The sequence below is a fragment of the Mesocricetus auratus genome, unplaced genomic scaffold (genome assembly GCF_017639785.1).
Source record: "Mesocricetus auratus isolate SY011 unplaced genomic scaffold, BCM_Maur_2.0 Super-Scaffold_100027, whole genome shotgun sequence".
Classification (NCBI taxonomy): Eukaryota; Metazoa; Chordata; class Mammalia; order Rodentia; family Cricetidae; genus Mesocricetus; species Mesocricetus auratus.
In genome coordinates, this window is record NW_024429208.1 from 8176832 (window position 1) to 8194498 (window position 17667).

General features: G+C 52.3%; 1 protein-coding gene across 1 annotated transcript in view; it reads left to right on the forward strand.

The window, feature by feature from the left end:
- The window catches only part of LOC106023151 (pyridoxal kinase), a 32756-nt gene continuing 15089 nt past the window's right edge, over positions 1-17667 (forward strand). Inside the window, exons 1-5 of the mRNA XM_040732439.1 lie at positions 1-210; positions 13899-13953; positions 14702-14806; positions 16043-16126; positions 17452-17498. Of these exons, the coding sequence (XP_040588373.1) occupies positions 124-210; positions 13899-13953; positions 14702-14806; positions 16043-16126; positions 17452-17498 (378 nt within the window). The 5' untranslated portion in view covers positions 1-123. The remainder of the gene's footprint in view (positions 211-13898; positions 13954-14701; positions 14807-16042; positions 16127-17451; positions 17499-17667) is intronic.

The window sequence follows — 17667 nt, forward strand, 5'->3', positions numbered from 1 at the left end:
TGCGCGTCCAAGCCCAGCGCCTGCGCGTGCTGAAGGCAACCGGGAGGGGAGACCGAGCGTGCGGCCTGGGTAGCCGGATTCCGTGACACCACTTGGGCATCGCGCCACCACGGTCTGTCCGGCATGGAGAGCGAGTGTCGGGTGCTCTCCATCCAGAGCCATGTCGTCCGTGGCTACGTGGGTAACCGGGCGGCCATGTTCCCGCTGCAGGTAGGCGCTCCACCGCTTATGTAAATCGGGCTGCTGGCGGTTCTGCTAGATCGCAGAGTAGCCTCCCCGGACCGATGACCTTGCTACCCCCCTGCGGCCACCCTCGGGTCCCGTTTGCGAGCTGGGTGCGCTGCCGACAGAGCCTGGCGCACGCAGGCGGGGGCGTGGAGGATCCTGGGGAGCCCACAAGTAGGGTGGTGCAGGTGACACGAAGTCCCCTGCCCGACTGTGGCGCACTGGGTCCCTGCTGCTTCCGGCTGACTGGCCAGCAGTGGGCGGGGGGATCCCCGAGGCGATGAAATGCAGAGCTGGGAGGATCCTGCCCTGCGAAAGCTCAGACAGCTTTTGGTAGACACATGGGCGGGTGATTGCTCATTACCTGCTGAAATTCAGGTTCTGCCTCTGCCTACCCTGTGAGCTTAGACCAGGAGAAGGCTGGACCACACTTTGGATTTGGCTACTCCTGGAGTGGTCTTTCTTCCGCTGGAATAGGGCTGGAACCGCCCTGCACCGCAGACCTGCTTGTATCTTAACAGACAGCTCATTTTCGTGAGTTTCGCTTTGGAAGCAACCTGTTAGAAAGGCTGTCATAGCCTTGTCTTCTTCCCAGAGCTTCTTTCCTACGAGGCTGTCTGTGACCATTTCTGACCCTCGATGCTTCCTGCGTGAGACCTGGTGACCCTAGGAGAGAACCACGGTGCAGTGGGTATTAGAATGGAGGCTAGAGGCAATGTCAGAGTGATTGGCACTTCCTTGCCTGGCTGGTCCAGCAGGAAGATTGGGCTGACCTGGCCAGCCAGGAGGTGGCCTTGCCTCCTCTGAACCTCTTGGGCTGGTCACTGAGCAAGGTGGTAGGTTCCTGTACCCCTTCCGCTCATGCCCAGCTGCTGTACTGACCCCTGGGGGACCTTAGGAAGGGGCACCTGGCTACCACGGACCTGCGGGGAGGACCTGGAAGGAGGACAGATGTCCCAGAGCACTATCTAAGAGCAATCTGAGGGCTGTCCTGAGGCAGTCGTGCCTGGCAGACAAAACATGGCAAATGGTTATGGGTGTCCAGTGCAGGGCTTCAAGTCCATAGGCACAGGGCGTTCGCTGAGACTTGGGCTCCTATTGGTTGATTAGCAATTCTTCACCCATCCCCACACCGACTCTTGTTCTACCCCAGGTGCACGGGTCTGCCGCTTCGTGCTCTTAACCATTGCTCTCTGGCTTTAGTGGCCCGGGGTGGGTAGCAAGCTGACTGAGGGGAGACTGTACTTAGGAGCAAGGGGGCAGAGTCCCTGAAGCAGGGACAGCCAGGGAGGGTGGGGTCATGCTGAGCTCCAAGCAGTCCTCTCACCTTGGACAGAGGTGTGCAGGGCTCCTGAGGCCCCGAGTCCCGTGTCCCCTGCCCCTTCCCCTGGCTGCTGCTCTTCCTTCACTGAGCCCTCTCTCCCTGACTCTCCTGGCCGTCTGTCCTGACTGCACGAAGGGCTCAGCTTCCTCGGTCAGACTGAAGGCATGGTGTTCTACCCATCCAAGGGAGGAGGCTCCTCTTAGCTTCTTCCCTCAGAGAGGCGCCTAAGCACCTGGGGACTCCTTCAAGTCCCTGGTGGCATTTTGCTGCTACCATAGCTCCGTGTGGCCCTGGATAGGGAGCAGCACTGGGATGGGTAGGGAGGACACGTCCAGCATGGAGAGCCTTAGTGAGCACCCGTGGGCTGGCACCTTCAGAGCTTGTGGTGGCCTGGGGCCAGCACTATAGTCTTTGAGCAGCTGTTCCAGGAGGAGGAACAGCACTAGGTCCAGAGCTGTTCTCAGTGGAGGCGGGGTTTGTGTTCTCACTGTACCTTCTGGAGTACAAAGTCTCATTCCCATTGCTGGATATGGGAAGAAAAGCCAGCAAGGGTAGAATGGAGTCTTGGGCTGGGCCCCAAGATTTGTCCCAGAGCTGCTCCAAGAAGGCCACAGGCTGGAGGCTGTGGAGGCCTCTTGGGCCTTTCCTAGGTGACTGGAGGATGTACCATCAGGTGGCTGTCCAGGCACGCCAGAGTAATGGCTGGGGAACTTACTTTATTTTTTTTATTTTTTGGTTTTGTTTTTCGAGACAGGGTTTCTCTGTATTGCTTTGGAGCCTGTCCTGGAACTTGCTCTGAAGACCAGACTGACCTGGAACTCACAGAGATCAGCCTGCCCCTGCCTCCCAAGTGCTGGGATTAAAGGTGTATGCTGCCACCACCCAGCTGGCTGGGGAAGTTTCTGGGCCTCCCCTGTAGACCAGGCAGCAAGCTCTTGATGAGATGGTACCAGGACTTCTGAAGTCCCTTGTGCTGGGCCTGGCTTGTGCCTGTGGCTGGCGAGCTCCCTCTAACTTTGAGTTCAATCAAGGCCAGCCAGGTCTACAGAGCAAGTGCCTGGACTGTCTCCAAAGCTACAGAGAAACCCTGTCTCGAAAAACAAGAAAGAAAGGAAGGAAGGAAGGGAGAGAGGGAGGGAGGGAGGGAGGGAGGGAGGGAGGAAGGAAGGAAGGAAGGAAGGAAGGAAGGAAGGAAGGAAGGAAGGAAGGAAGGAAGGAAGGAAAGAAGAGGCAGCAGAACCCTTTCCCTGTCTTCTGATTTTGCTTCTGGCCCCAGGCCAGAGTGTAGTAGCAAAGGTTTCCTGTGACCTGAGCCGTTAGGTAGTGGGGTGGCAAGGGAAATACTTGAAGGTTTTCAGAACAGAAGGAGGGTAAGGGGAGAGTTGCGGGAGGGCCTCTGAAGCTGGGGGTTTCCTGCTGTTTTGCCTCTAGACTGCAGGGCGAGCAGGGAAGGGCAGGGTAAAGTCCAGGGTGCTTGCTGTCATTTCTCCTCTACTAGAGGAACCTTGTCTTCCCTTCTTGTTTTCTGTGGTGCTAAGGACCAAACCCAGGGCCTTGTGCGTGCTTAACAAATGCTCTTCCACTGAGCTGTGCCCCAGGCACTGTGTAGACCTGGCTGACCTCAAACTCGCTGATCACGTGTCTCCAGTGTGGGAATTAAATATGTATGCCACCAGGCTTGGCTTCCCAATCCCCTTGTTGCTTGCTGCTGGGGACAGAGCCCAGGGCCTTTCTTACACATAAATACTGTAGAACCAGCTACACCTCCAGCCCGCTTCCTCCTGCGAGAGGCAGGAGGGAAGGAAGAGTCAGTATCTTAAGGGTGTGTGTGTGTGTGTGTGTGTGTGTACATGTGTGTGTGTACACATGTGTGCATGTGTATGTGAGTCTGTGTGATGGGTTTCCTGAGCCCCTAGCGTGTGTGCAGAGCCTTCCTAGGATCAGGATTTGCCAGCTCACGTTCTTTGTGTGTGTCAGGGGTTATGGCTCTGTCCCATCTGCTTTCAGAGGAATCTGAAAACGTCCAAGTTTAGGGTCTAGAGAAAGGCTGCAGTGGTGATGATACCAAGTTGTCCCTTAGGAAAGGGAACAGAGCAGCAGGGACTGGGGTCCCCAAGCTCTGCATACAGCTGTGGCTTCAAGCAGGGTCTTCTGAGGGTGCCAGCCACCTGGCTGCGATGGAGGAGTCAGTGTGTGGTTGGAGAGTCACCTCCTGCCCTGTCCCCTTACCTGTCATTGTCTGCTGGAAAAGTAGTCCCTTGAGTAGCTAAACTGAAGACACTGCTGAGGCAGATGAGGCATGGCCCATCCAGTTGCTATGAGCCCATGTGAGGTCCTGTGGGTGGGAGCCTGCCACCCCCACCCCCTCTGGGGCATGAAGGGGAGTTCATCCTGGGGCAGTATGCAGGAGGCCCTCTGGTAAGTAGACCAAAGCAATGAGTAAGTAAGGGCAGCTCTGGTGCAGTGGCCTGTAGGGGTGAACTAAGGCCACATTGTGGAATTCATTTGGGGTCAGGAATGCTGTTTTGGTACCCCCTGGAAGCTCAGCCACTCCCAGCTGTCTGAGCCAGATGTGAGCAGCTGGCCAGCTGATAGACAGGGGGTCGTGGAACAGTTCCTGGCCAGCTTGCATCTCAGTGACCATCTGGAACCTAGGTGAACCCGAATCTGGCTCACTGAGTCTCAGAGGGACCTGGCAGCAACAAGGGCTGGCAAGGTCAGCCAATGGATGCCACCGTAGGCTCAGCACAGACCCTCTCCTTAGGGCTTCACGTGCCCAACAAGGCAGACCCCAACAGCCAGACATGGCCCCTGGCTATGCCTGCCTAGTGCTGAATCCTGGAGTGAGTGCTGTGAGCCAGGCTGGGGGGCTGGAGTCACAGGGTAGGGAGAGAGATGCTTTGTGGGAAGCAGGCTGTGTAGTAACAGTTCACCATGGAGATCAGAGGGTGTGGTTTGGCTGATTGTAAGGCTGAGCAGTTGCCAGTGGTGGGAGGGATGTGGGGCCTTTGGCTGTTAGGTGACTCAGGGTGACAATGGTTACAAGGTGTTTGTCCACCCTGCTAGCTGATTCCCATCTGTGAAAGAGGCTTAAGCATCAGCCATGGACTGGTTCTCCAGGGCTGGGGACACCAGTGAGGCTGGGCCTGTCCCTCCTGTCTGTCCCTAGATTCCTGTGGAAGAACCACACTGGAATATTCCAGAACTCACCCCAATCCTGCTGTGCTGAGTTGCTCTGCCTCTCTTGGGGATTAGTTGAGCTATTGCTCTAAACAGGCCTCCTCTGGCTGTGTGTGCCTCTTTGCTGGAGTTTTGACGATGCAGCAGGGGAGGCGGGTATGGGGTCCCTAGGATGTACACCACCTGCCCACACAGCCACCCCAGCATAGTACACATCACTGCTGGGGGTGGGGGTGGTCCTGAGGTTGCATGAGGGACAGGAGGAGGAGCCATGTCTGGCAGCCTTGGGCAGCAGGAAGCAGGAAAGACAAGCTTCATGTTCCTGTTTTGGCTTTCCCTTTCCTGGGTGCCACTTGCCTTCATCTGGAGGTGTTGTCCCCAACAGCAGGAGGGAGGAAGTGCTACAGGCTGTGCCTGGGGTGTTTTAACTACCCCAGGGGACAGCCAGAGACTCCCCACAGGATGGTGCTGTCCCGTTTGCTCAGCCCCCAGCCTCACACATCAGCAGGTCAGGCAGCCCTGTCTAGTGCTGGTCACTCGGCTGAGAGGCGACTCCTAGCTGTGCCTTTGCCAGCTGTGGTTCTCTGTTTTCTCCCAGTGCCACTGAGTCTCCAGCATTAGTTCCCAGCTCACACAGTCTTGTGGTCAGTCAGCCAGACCTTCTGCATCTGCTAGAGCTGGGTCTCCGCGGACTTTTGTACTAAAAGCTTTTTCTAGCATGCATCTCAGCAGGGACTTCATGACTTCTGTAGTGGATGTGAGATTGCCACTGGAGGGTCAGGCATGTGATCTGGCCAGCCCAGCATTCATTCAGAACCCATGGGAATGTGGGGCTTAAGAATCCCATGCAGGTTTGGAGCAGCAGAGGCCAGAAGGCAAGGCTTTCTTTCTGTCTTCCTTCCTTCCTTCTTTCCTTCTTTCCTTCCTTCCTTCCTTTTTTTTTTTTTTTTTTTTTTGGTTTTTCGAGACAGGGTTTCTGTGTATTGTTTTGGAGGCTGTCCTGGCTTTTCTTTCTTTTTTTTATTACCTTCTTCCCCCCTTTCATCTCACTGTGTATCCCAGGCCCTGGACTCAGGATCTCCTGCCTGTTCAGCCTCCTGAGTAGTGACATTACACGCAGGACTTGGGCTAAAAGGGTGCAGTGTCCCCTTTATCTGTGGGGAATTTGTTCTAAAATCCAAGGTAAGCCGGGTGGCGGTGGTGGTAGTGGTGGTGGTGGTGGTGATGTACTCCTTTAATCCCAGCCTTTAATTCAAGGCCAGCCTGGTCTACAGAGTTAGTTCTAGGACAGGTGGGACTTTTACACGGAGAAACCCTGTCTTGAAAAACAAACAAGCAAACAAACAAAAAAAACAACAACAACAAAAAGATCTGTGGTAGATGGTAGATGCCCGAAAATGAAGATAGCACTGAATGCTGTATAGAGAGTGTGTGTTAGAGGAATTTTGTTTACAATGTGGTCCGTTGTTCAGTTGAAAAGAGCGTTTGGTTGGAGAGATGGAGTTCACATTCAGCTGGCCAGGATGGATCAGAGAGTCCTTAGTGGAGTTGTGGCCCCAGGGAGAAGAGGCGGGGCTGGAAGGTTGCTTGGCCTTTTTGGAGCTGGAAGGTGAACGGTGGCAGGTGTGTGGTGGCTATTTCAGATTCTTATTTGTCCCCAGGTTTTATAATATAACAAAAGGTAAAAGAGATCCCTCCAAGAGTTCTTGGTTTTTCGAGACAAGGTTTCTCTGTATTGTTTTGGAGGCTGTCCTGGAACTCCCTCTGTAGACCAGGCTGGCCTCGAACTCACAGAGATCCATCTGCCTCTGCCTCCCGAGTGCTGGGATTAAAGGGGTGCGCCACCAAAGCCCAGCCCTCCAAGTGTTTTGTCCTGTGCTCATACACCTATGATTTGCAACTATAAGCCAGGCATGAGAACAGTTTAATAACTGCAGCAAAGGAGAGTAGTAGCTATTACCTACCTGCTGAAATACATTAGTGCATGCAGGGCTGGAGAGATGGTTCAGTGGTTAGGAGCACTGGCTGCTCTTGCAGAGGCCCAGGTTTCACTCCAGCACCCATGGCAGCTCACAAAGGTCTGTAACTCCATTTCCAGGGATTTGATGCCATCTCCTGGCCTCCATAGGCACTGCCCGCATGTGGTGGGTGCACTTGCATACGTGCAGACCAAACACCTATACTCTGAAAAGAAATCTACTAGTGAATATGTGCTCACTCTTCCCTATCTACCTCAAGCCAAGAAAGAGTATTCTTTGGCATGTGTGTGTTGTGAGATGCATGTTGACAAATATGTGGTACATGTGTGGACATGCATGTGTTGGTGCATGTGGGGACCTGAGGGCTGTCATATCCACAGGCAGTTACATGGGCTCTGGGGATCCAAAGCCTAATCCTCACGGGTTTTTTTGTTTGTTTGTTTGTTTGTTTGTTTGTTTTGTTTTTTGTTTTTATGAGACAGGGTTTCTCTGTATTGTTTTGGAGGCTATCGGTCCAGCTCGGCCTCGAACTCACAGAGATCCGCCTGCCTCTGCCTCCCGAGTGCTGGGATTAAAGGCGTGCGCCACCAACGCCCGGCCCTAATCCTCACTTTTATTCATGTTTGTGTGGTGAGTTTTTGTCTCTGAGCCATCTTCCCAGCCCCTCCAACAGAGTTCAATATTTGGAGACCTCATTGGCCATGGATAAAGAAGCCACAGCCGCTGCCCTCTAGGTTAAGAAACAAAGCTTGCTTGGTGGTGGCGCGTATCTTTGATCTTAGCACCTGCGGAGGCAGCAGCGGGCAGAAATTTGAGTCCAAGGTCAGCTTGGTCTACAGAGCGAGTTCCAAGACAGCAGAGGAGAGCTGACAATGGCGTGGAGCGTTCAGAACCTTTCGGAGTGCAGAAAGTGGCCAGCGGCTCTATGAGCCTGGCAGGCATTCACAGAACTGCAGTGGGTGAGCCTACTACGTGGGTGAGCCTACTACGTGGCGTGCTGGGCTATGCTCTTTGCATGTGGTCAAGGGTCTTGACTTCAACCAAGAACAACAGAGAACCCTAAACTCTATACGACTTAGTGGCGTAGTGGGGTCCATCTGGGGTTGAGGTAGAATGCACACAGTGGAGACATAGTAGTCAGTTTAGACCATTGAAGGGGTGACAGTGGACTGACGTCATACATGCCTGCAGCGGGCTGCCTTAGCAGGGAAGGCAGGCAGCTGTGGGGAAAGCGGACACGCTGTCTCCCACTCTCCAGTCTCACTCCCTGGCCAGGAGGCACTACTTTACAGGGATGTGATCTCCACAGTCACAGCCTCCCGGAAGGATGGATTTGAGCTGAGAAGAGGTGTTAAGTGACTGCAGACTCCATCCTCTGGGGTCCAGGGTTCCCACCTGGGAGCGAAGCCCCTGTCCTTGCCTTCCCAGCTAAGGATGGATGGCTAAGCTTTGTATGTTTACTTCAGGAGGTGGATTCTGGAAATGTTGGCACTAACATGTGACACTGATTAATACAGCACTTTTGACAGTAATGTTTGAAACGGAAACGTTAGGCCATCAGCGCCATCGTTGAGAAGCAGAAATTAGCGATTCCTTTCTTGGATGTGTGGGCCAGCTCCGAAGGATTAATTATCTGCACACGCAGAAGCAGTGGGGTAGGACAGCTTGGCAGGGTTCCAGGACATGTGTCATTATCGCTTCCAGCCTGACTCATCACGGTTGGTCAGAATTTTAAGGGATTTGAGATGCTGGAAGCTATATTGGTGTACAGAAGTCTGGAATAAGCGAGCAAATCTGGGAAGAGCTGCTCTTATTTTTCTGGATTAATACAACTGCTAATTTTCGTTACACTGCTTCAGCAATAATACTGGCTTAAATTTTTTGAGATGAGCCTATGAATGCAAACCATAAGCGCTTGAGCTCAGTGGCTTAGCGCAAAGCAAACATCGTCTTGCAGGCCGTGTGGCATGTGGCCAACACCCAGAGCCTCTATCCCTTTCCCCCAGGGCAGTCACTCTCCTGATGCTACCCGAGACTTGTCTCTAGCGTCTATTTCTCTCTCTACCTGGCTCTCACGCTCTGTGTCCCTGTTTCTCTGTCCTGTAGGCTGCCTGGCCTCCTCTCGGCAGTTCTATAGATGAGACAGCCCACTTGTCTGCCTCATCGGGAGCACTTGAGTGTGGTGGGAAACATAAGAAAAGACCCTAGCGGGCTGGAGAGATGGCTCAGAGGTTAAGAGCACTGACTGCTCTTCCAGAGGTCATGAGTTCAATTCCCAGCAACCACATGGTGGCTCACAGCCATCTACAATTCAATCTGGTGTATATGTAATAAATAAATCTTAAAAAAAAGAAATGTTTAAAAAAAAAAAAGAAAAGACCCTAGCTAAACAAGGAACCCCCTGACCACAGAATACATGACCAGAGACCATAGGCAGCTCCCCGAAAGAAAGGAAGCTCGAACCCACGAGCACCTGTGTCAACATCTGCCCCTACCCCCTTGTCTTGAGAAAACTGGAAACCAGATAGCCTCTTGCCCTACTGGTCGTAAAACTCTTAGACCACAGGATGTGCACAGATCGTAAGCCCCTGGCCCACAGGATGTGTCAATTAATTTTACCTAAACAGGCAACCGACCATTACTGTCTTCTTCGCTCAATACCCTTTGTTTCATAATAACCTTGTATGGAAACTTTGTACCATAAGTAATCTCTGTAACCCTGGGAAACTTGCTAACTGAGACTTTGTGATCTCACAACCCGCCTCCCCCCCTTTTCTCTTTAAAAACACCTTGTAATTGTAAGAAGGGGCCTTACTCTCCTGATAGAGTGAGGTCCCAGCCGGGTTAGTTACTAATAAAAAAACCTTTTGCACTTGCAGTCAGATATCAGTGCTCCTTGGCAAAGTTTTGGGGTCTCTTGTTGGGCACAACACTGAGGGTTTTTTTTGTTTGTTTGCTTGCTAATTAGAAACAAGCTTCTTCCTTCTTTCCTTCCTTTCCTTCCTTCCTTCCTTATGTATACACTGTTCTGTCTCCTGCATATATGCCTGCAGGTCAGAAGAGGGCACCAGATCTCATTACAGATGGTTGTGAACCACCATGTGGTTGCTGGGAATTGAACTCAGGACCTCTGGAAGAGCAGTCAGTGTACTTAACCTCTGAGCCATCTCTCCAGCCCAACACTGAGGTTTTAAAGGAGCCACGTGCTGTAAAGGGTCCCTTTTCTGTCACTCCACGGTCACTGATGTCTCTGCCCTCTGCGGGTCAGATTCACAAGGTTCTTTTTGTTCAGGCATCCTGCAGTTCTAGTGGAGAGAGGCCTCAGCTCTCTGTTTACCTTGAGGCTCTGGCAAAGGTGTTATGAAGCGTTCATACACCTGAATCTCTGTTGCACTAGAGTCTAGAGTGGTTCTCAACCTTCCTAATACTGAAACTCTTTAATATAGTTCCTCATATTGTGGTGACCTCCAACCATAAAATTATTTCATTGCTACTTCATAACTGTAATTTTTTTATTTGTTATTTTTTTGTTTTTCGAGACATTATTTCTCTGTATTGCTTTGGAGCCTGTCCTGGAACTCGCTCTGTAGACCAGGCTGGCCTCAAACTCACAGAGATCTGCCTGCCTCTGCCTCCTGAGTGCTAGGATTAAAGGCATGCGCCACCAACACCTGGCATAACTGTAATTTTTCTAATGTTATGAGTTGTGATGTAACCCTCGGATTGATATGCAGGCTATCTGATGTATGACTCCCGTGTGGGTCTTGGATATGAAATGCATTTGGGGAGTCTGGACCCACAGGTTGAGAACCACTGCTTAAGACTCTGGTGGGTCATGTACTCAATATATCAGCAGTAGACAAAGTCATAGCCATTAGGACAATTCCTCCTGAGTCCTGGGCCCTTGGCTTTCATACCCCGGCAGGCCCTCTTTCCAGCCCTTCTATTGGTGGCTTCTGCGTTGCTCGATGTGTTTATATGGGGTTTTGTTCAGTGACCCTTGCCTGGTATTGCTATAGAAGTGGACATTAGGTGAGACTTGTGGGGGAGGGGTGGGGGCCCAACTAAGGGGAGCTCTTTCTAGGGACAGCCATCAGCTAAATGGGGAATGTCATACCTGGGGAGTTGAACAAGCACAGGAGTCGGATCCTTCTGGCAGGCAGACCCCCACGAAAGGTTAGGGGGGGCTGTACGGAGGCTGCTATTGAGGCGCCAACCTTCTGAAAGATGCTGGACAAGAGTGGGCTGGCACATAGGAGGAGGGGACAGTAACAAGGCGGATGGTGGCAGCAGTGCAGGCACAGTCAACTTGGGACCTGAACTAGAGTGAGAGGAGGACACTGTGGGGTCAGTTCATAGTCCTGACAGGTGGCCTGGTCCGTGTGGCCTGGAAGAGGCAAGCGGGTGGGGCTGGGAGGCCGGGCAGCGCCCTGAGCTTGGTTGGATGGAGCCGGGCAGCGCCCTGAGCTTGGTTGGATGGAGCCGGGCAGCGCCCTGAGCTTGGTTGGATGGAGCCGGGCAGCGCCCTGAGCTTGGTTGGATGGAGCCGGGCAGCGGGCTGAGCTTGGTTGGATGGAGCCGGGCAGCGCCCTGAGCTTGGTTGGATGGAGCCGGGCAGCGCCCTGAGCTTGGTTGGATGGAGCCGGGCAGCGCCCTGAGCTTGGTTGGATGGAGCCGGGCAGCTCCCTGAGCTTGGTTGGATGGAGCCGGGCAGCGGGCTGAGCTTGGTTGGATGGAGCCGGGCAGTGGGCTGAGGAGTCTCCCTTGTGTAATGTCTGCCACCTTGGGCAGCCGACAGACTTGGGGCGCCCTGCAGAGTGTGGGGAAGCAGGGAAAGGAAGAAGCGACCGGAGAAACCACTGAGCACCGAGTCAAGAGGTTACAGCTTCTGACTTCGGGGTCGTCCAGCCCATCTAGAAGTAATCCTTTGCCCCCTTGCCCTTAACAAGAACCGTTCTGTTGTTTTTTGTTTTGTTTTTTAAACTATTTTGACTTAGGGGGGCACCACCCAGCTCCCAAATAATCACACACACACACACACACACACACACACACACACACACACACACACACACACACGCTTATTATTACTTACACATGCCCAGCCTTAGCTTAATTTGTTTCTTGCCAGCTTTAAATTATCCCATCTACCTTTTGCCTCTGGGCTTTTTCCTTTTCTTTCTTCTATAATCTTACTTTCCCTCTTACTCCTTGGTTGGCTGTGTGCCTAGCCCCTAGTGCCCTCCTCTCCTCGTTCTCAGATTTCTCCTCCTATTTATTCTCCATGCCTCCCAGCCCTGCCTATCCTTGCTCCTGCCTCCCTGTTGGCTGGTCAGCTCTTTATTAGATCATCGGGTGTTTTAGACAGGCAAACAATCACGGCGTTAAACAAATGCAGCATAAACAAAAGCAACACATCGTTAAACAAATGTTCCAGAGCATAAACAAATAAAAGTTCTCACAACACTTTTTGTTTGTAGAGGAAAGGTTCCTGTTTGTGTGTGTGTGTGTGTGTGTGTGTGTGTGTGTGTGTGTGTGTGTGTGAGAGAGAGAGAGAGAGAGAGAGAGAGAGAGAGAGAGAGAGAGAGAGAGAGGTGTGCTCACAGAGTCTAGAAGAGTTCTTCAGGAGCCTCCCTCTCACACACTCTGCCTGTTCCTTCGAGGCAGGAATTCCCTGAACCTGGGCACATGTTTTCTCAGCCAGACTGGAAACCATCATGCCCCAGTGATCTTGCGTCAATCCTCCCTGCGCTGGAGTTGGTTACAGGTGTGCACAGGACACCTGGCTGTGACAGTAGGTGCTGGCATCTAAACTCTGGTAGTCTTCATGATTGTACAGCAAGCATTCTTTTTTTTTTTTTTTTTTTTTGGTGGGGGGTGGCTTGAGACACGGTTTCTCTATGTAACAGCTCTGACTGTCCTGGAACTCTGTAGACCAGGTTGGTCTCGAACCCACAGAGATCTGCCTGCCTCTGCCTACCGAGTGCTGGAATTAAAGGCGTGTGTTGCTGCTGCCGCCGCCGCCACCGCCGCCACTACCACCACCCATCTAAAATGAAAAGCTTTTAAACTCAGTGATAGCTTTAATTTGGCTCAGTGAGCTGCTTTGTGTGCTGAGGTGAACATCTGCTCACACGGAGCCTCAATCTCCACTCAGGGAGTCTCAGGAGGCCCATTTGTCCTGCCTGGATGACTCCCACCGGAGCTATGAGAGGCCATTCAGAGGGCCAAGCTGGATGGATGTGGTTGTTCTGGGGACCTCAGGCCTGGTGTGGGACCTTTCTCTCCCTGACATGGAGAGAGGGAGAGCTTGCTAGCTGGTGTTGTGGAGGCTGGCTGAGGTGAGCTGCCCAGCTGGGTCTTGGTCTCTCTTTCTCAGGGGCGGATTAGAAGGCCCACAGGGCCGTGCTCCCTCTGCACAGACAGCTGCTTGCATCACTCTCTTTGACCCCTTTCATCAGGTGGTCCCTCTGGGATGCTCCATGAACCCTTCAGTGAGCACCGGCAAGGGACAGGGGTGTTGCCACCCTGACCTTTTGGGCAATTTTCCTGAGTTAGGGAACAAAGGAATCCCTCAATCAGGCTTGTGTGTCCCTAAAATGCAAACCTCTGGCTGGTTTGGACACATCCTCTCTTTGACTGCCCTGCCCAGGATTCTCTCTCTCTTTTTTATTTTTTATTTATTTATTTATTTATTTATTTTTAAATTCATTTATTATGTATACAGAGTTCTACATGTATGTCTGCTGACCAGAAGAGGGTCTCATTACAGATGGTTGTGAGCCACCATGTGGTTGCTGGGAATTGAACTCAGGACCTTTGGAAGAGCAGTCAGTGCTCTTAACCTCTGAGCCATCTCTCCAGCCCCTTTTATTTATTTTTTTATTTATTATGTTTACAACATTCTGCCTCCATGCATGCCATCATGCCACGAGAGGGCACCAGATCTCATTACAGATGGTTGTGAGCCACCATATGGTTGCTGGGAATTGAACTCAGGACCTCTGGAAGAGCAGCCAGTGCTCTTAACCTCTGAGCCATCTCTCCAGCCCTGCCCAGGGTTCTATACCACCTGGATGGTCTCATCTGTCACCCTCTCAAGTCAAGACTCTAGCCATTGTTGGGACCCTTGCCCTGGGTTCTGGGGGTCACAAACAGGCTCTCACCCACCTCTTCTCTTTGCCCTGCAGGTTTTGGGGTTTGAGGTTGATGCGGTGAACTCTGTGCAGTTTTCCAACCATACAGGTAGGACTACAAGGTTGTAGTCATGGTGGATGTGAGCATGGCATGTTACCTGACTCTGAGGGAAGTAGGTGCCACCTCTTGTGACCAAGGGATGGAACCCAGAAGTGCCACTCTGTGTAGGGCCCACCCCACACCATGGCTGATGTGTGACCACTGTTCTGGAGCTGACTGGTGGGAAAACCTCCGTGCCTCAGTTGCCTTCTCTGTTAAGCTAACTGTCATAGCGTCTACTGTTGTAAGCGAGCTGAACAGGTAAACCACAGGGAGTACTGCTGTATCCTCCTGCTGACAACTAGTGACCTGCAAGTCTGTGTGCTTTTCCACTCTGGCAATATCTTGGGCTCAGGAGAGGGGTTGGGTGGTCTGCCTTAGGATTCTATTGTTGAATATAGAAGTAAACGGCCGTGTGCCCTCGTGTCCCTATTCACATCTGGGACACAGTTCCACAGGGCTACCTAGGCCACTGAGTGTCTGCTGCCCTGGATTGAATCGACAGAAACCAGGCATGGCAGGTGGAGACCACTGTTCAGCTCCCACAGTGTAGGAACTGGGTGCTTCCAGGGTGTTGGGGTGCCACTGACTGAGCACTGGGCCCAGAGCATCCAGTCTGGGCCTAAGGCCAGCCCTCAGAAGAACAGCTGGCTGGGTCTCCTCATGGAGGGCAGGTGGTTGTCATCATCCACTGAGATGGTCACCAGGGAAACCCGGGGCTCCCACACCCACAGCTTAGCCTGTTTTCTCCCTGCAGGCTATGCCCACTGGAAGGGTCAAGTGCTGAATTCCCAGGAACTGCATGAGCTGTATGAAGGCCTCAAGATGAACAGTGTGAATAAGTATGACTACGTGCTCACTGGTGAGGGTCCCCAGCCTGCTGGTGACATGTCAAGCACATAGCCTCTCCCCAGGCTCAGGCCTGGTCCCTGACTCTTTTCCAGAAGGTCATGTTGTGTGCTAGGCACCAACACTTTCTGGACACCCTGAGAGTTCTGCCACCCCGGTTGAAGGTGAAACACTACATGAGTTCATCTGTTGTGTTTCTGGTTGTATTTTCTATGTATTGAGTCTGCTTACTAATTTATTGTGTGTGTGTGTGTGTGTGTGTGTGTGTGTGTGTGTCCATGTCCACACAATTACACGTACATGGTGTCACAGTGTGGGTACAGAGGACTTCCCACCATGTGGGTCCCAGAGAGTGAACTTAGGTTTTCATATATAACAGCAAGCATCCCTACTCAGTCAGCCATCACACGGGCCCCTATTTAGTTTTTTGTTTGTTTGTTTTTGAGACAGGGTTTCTTTGTGTAACTGCCCTCCCTGGCTATCCTGGAACTTGCTTTGTAGGCCAAGCCTTGTCTACATAGTGTTAGCCAAGGCTCTATAATGAGGCCCTGCCTCCACAATTAAATAAATATGTATGTATGTATGTATGTATGTATGTATGTATGTGTTCTATGTATATAGATGTTTCATCTGCATGTGCATCTGCACACCCGAAGGGGGCATTGGATCCCCTGGGACTACAGTTAGAGACAATTGTGAGCCACCACGTGGGTACTGGGAATGGAACCCAGGACCTCTGGATGGATGGCCAGTGCTCTTAATTGCTGAGCCAGCTGTCTAGCCCCTGAATAAAAAAATTTTAAAGAGACACAGGAGCTGAAAAGGTAGCTCAGTGGTTAGAAGCAAGTACCACTCTCGCAGAGGACGCAGGGTCAGTTCCCAGGTCACACATGGCGGCTCACAACTGCCTGCAACTCCAGCTCCAGGGGATCTGACACCCTCTTACAACCTCTAAGCATACATTTGCACAGACACACACACTCAGGCACGCACATAGAAATACATTTTTTAAAGTGATTGTTGGAAGTAGAAACTTTGCCGATTATCTGTGTTCTCGTCGCTCAAAACTCATGGACCTGGGGTCTTCCTGTCTTCCCCTCTATGAGTACAGACTTTTGGAGGCCTTGTGTATTCCCTGGCCTGCCCCCAGTCCGATGCATGTTTGAACTGATGACTCCTGTTGCAGTAGACACCCTGGTGATCAGTGTGCCCTGCAATGAGAGGACGAACCTGGATTTTCCCTCCCAAGGTTACACGAGAGACAAGTCCTTCCTGGCCATGGTGGTGGACATCGTGCGGGAGCTGAAGCAACAGAACTCCCAGCTCGTGTACGGTGAGAGCTGGACCGTGATGCCCCTCCCCCACTTTGTGCCCCGTGCTGCTCTTACCCAGGGGAAGGGACAGCTCAGCCAGCTGTCTTCTGGTATCTCACTTCCTGCTTCGTCTTTACTGGTCAGTTGTTTAACCCATGGGACCTCTGAGGAGAAGGCTTGTGGGCAGGAGGATGGGGAAGTTTTTCGCATGGGTTCATGAGAAGGGAGGGGTTAAATATGTATGAATGAAGGCCTGGGCTGCCCAAGGTGTGTGAGGTCTGACCCTAAAGAAGATGTAGGTTGGGTTGATAGCCCCAGGCAGGGCCAAAATAGGGGATCGGTGATGCCGTATCTAGTTTGTCTGCATGGAGAGTGGCACTATAGTTGCCAGACAACATCACTAGGCCCATGTGCCAGCAAGAGCAGAGGCAGTGTTAACCAACCATGCAGGCTGAAGCTAGATCCTAAGTACCAGTTTCCCAGGTCTGCACGGTGTGCCCTGCCCTAGAGGCCAATAGCACATTGCTTTGTCCATGCAGTGAACTGTGTCCAAAGGAAATGTGCTTGAACCTGGTAAGACATTGTGAAACCTGGGTTTAGTACTCTCAGCCAGGCCAGGGTGGAGGGCACTGTGCCGCCAGTCCAGGTGACCTGAGGTAATGTGTTCTTGAGGCAAAGGCATGAACGGTGGTAAGTTATGTGTGAAATTATCCCAGGAAGGACCTGGTTGTCTTGGACAGAGAAGTGCAAGGAGCTGGGATGCACGATTGTTATGTATGCGAAGTTAAAAAGATTGAGAGACTAGGGGTGTGGCCCAGCTGGTAGACTGCTTCCCTCGCATGCATGAAGCCCTGGGCCTGCTCCCTCATACCACATACACAGAATATGGAGGACACACCTGTGACCCCAGTACTCAGAGGGTCAGGAGGTGAGGCTCATCCCTGTTACAGAGTGATGAGTTCAAAGCCAGGCAGGGCAAGTTGAGAAGCTGTCATCAGTTAAGGGTGTGTACTCCTCTTGCAGAAGCCCCGAGTTCAGTTCCAAGCACCCACTCTGATGGCTCATAGCTGCCTGTAAATACAGGGGATCCCGTGTCCTTTCCTGAACTGGACACCTGCACACGTGGCACACGTATGTACATGCAGGCACGCACTCTGGCAGTTAGAGCAAGAGTTAGATATGGAGGTAGGTGTGGTGTGCGTGCCTGCATTCTCAGCTACAGGGCTAGCCTGGGCTACACAGTGGCACCCTGTCTCACAAAACGAGACAGAGGGAAAAGCAGACAGTGTGGAGGTCTGTCATGGGAGGCTGTAGCAGCTGCTGACCAGATGCTGTGTCCCCACAGTGTGTGATCCCGTGATGGGTGACAAGTGGAATGGCGAAGGCTCCATGGTGAGTACACTCACTCTGCTGTTAGACAGGTGGTCTGTCATCTGCTTTGAGCCAAGACAAGGTCACCTTCTGGGTAAACCAGTGTGGCCGCCACACAAGGCTGAGACACGCCTGTTAGGAAGTTGGTCAAACAGAAGACGGGCATTGGGTGTGTTCCGCCAACAGCCTG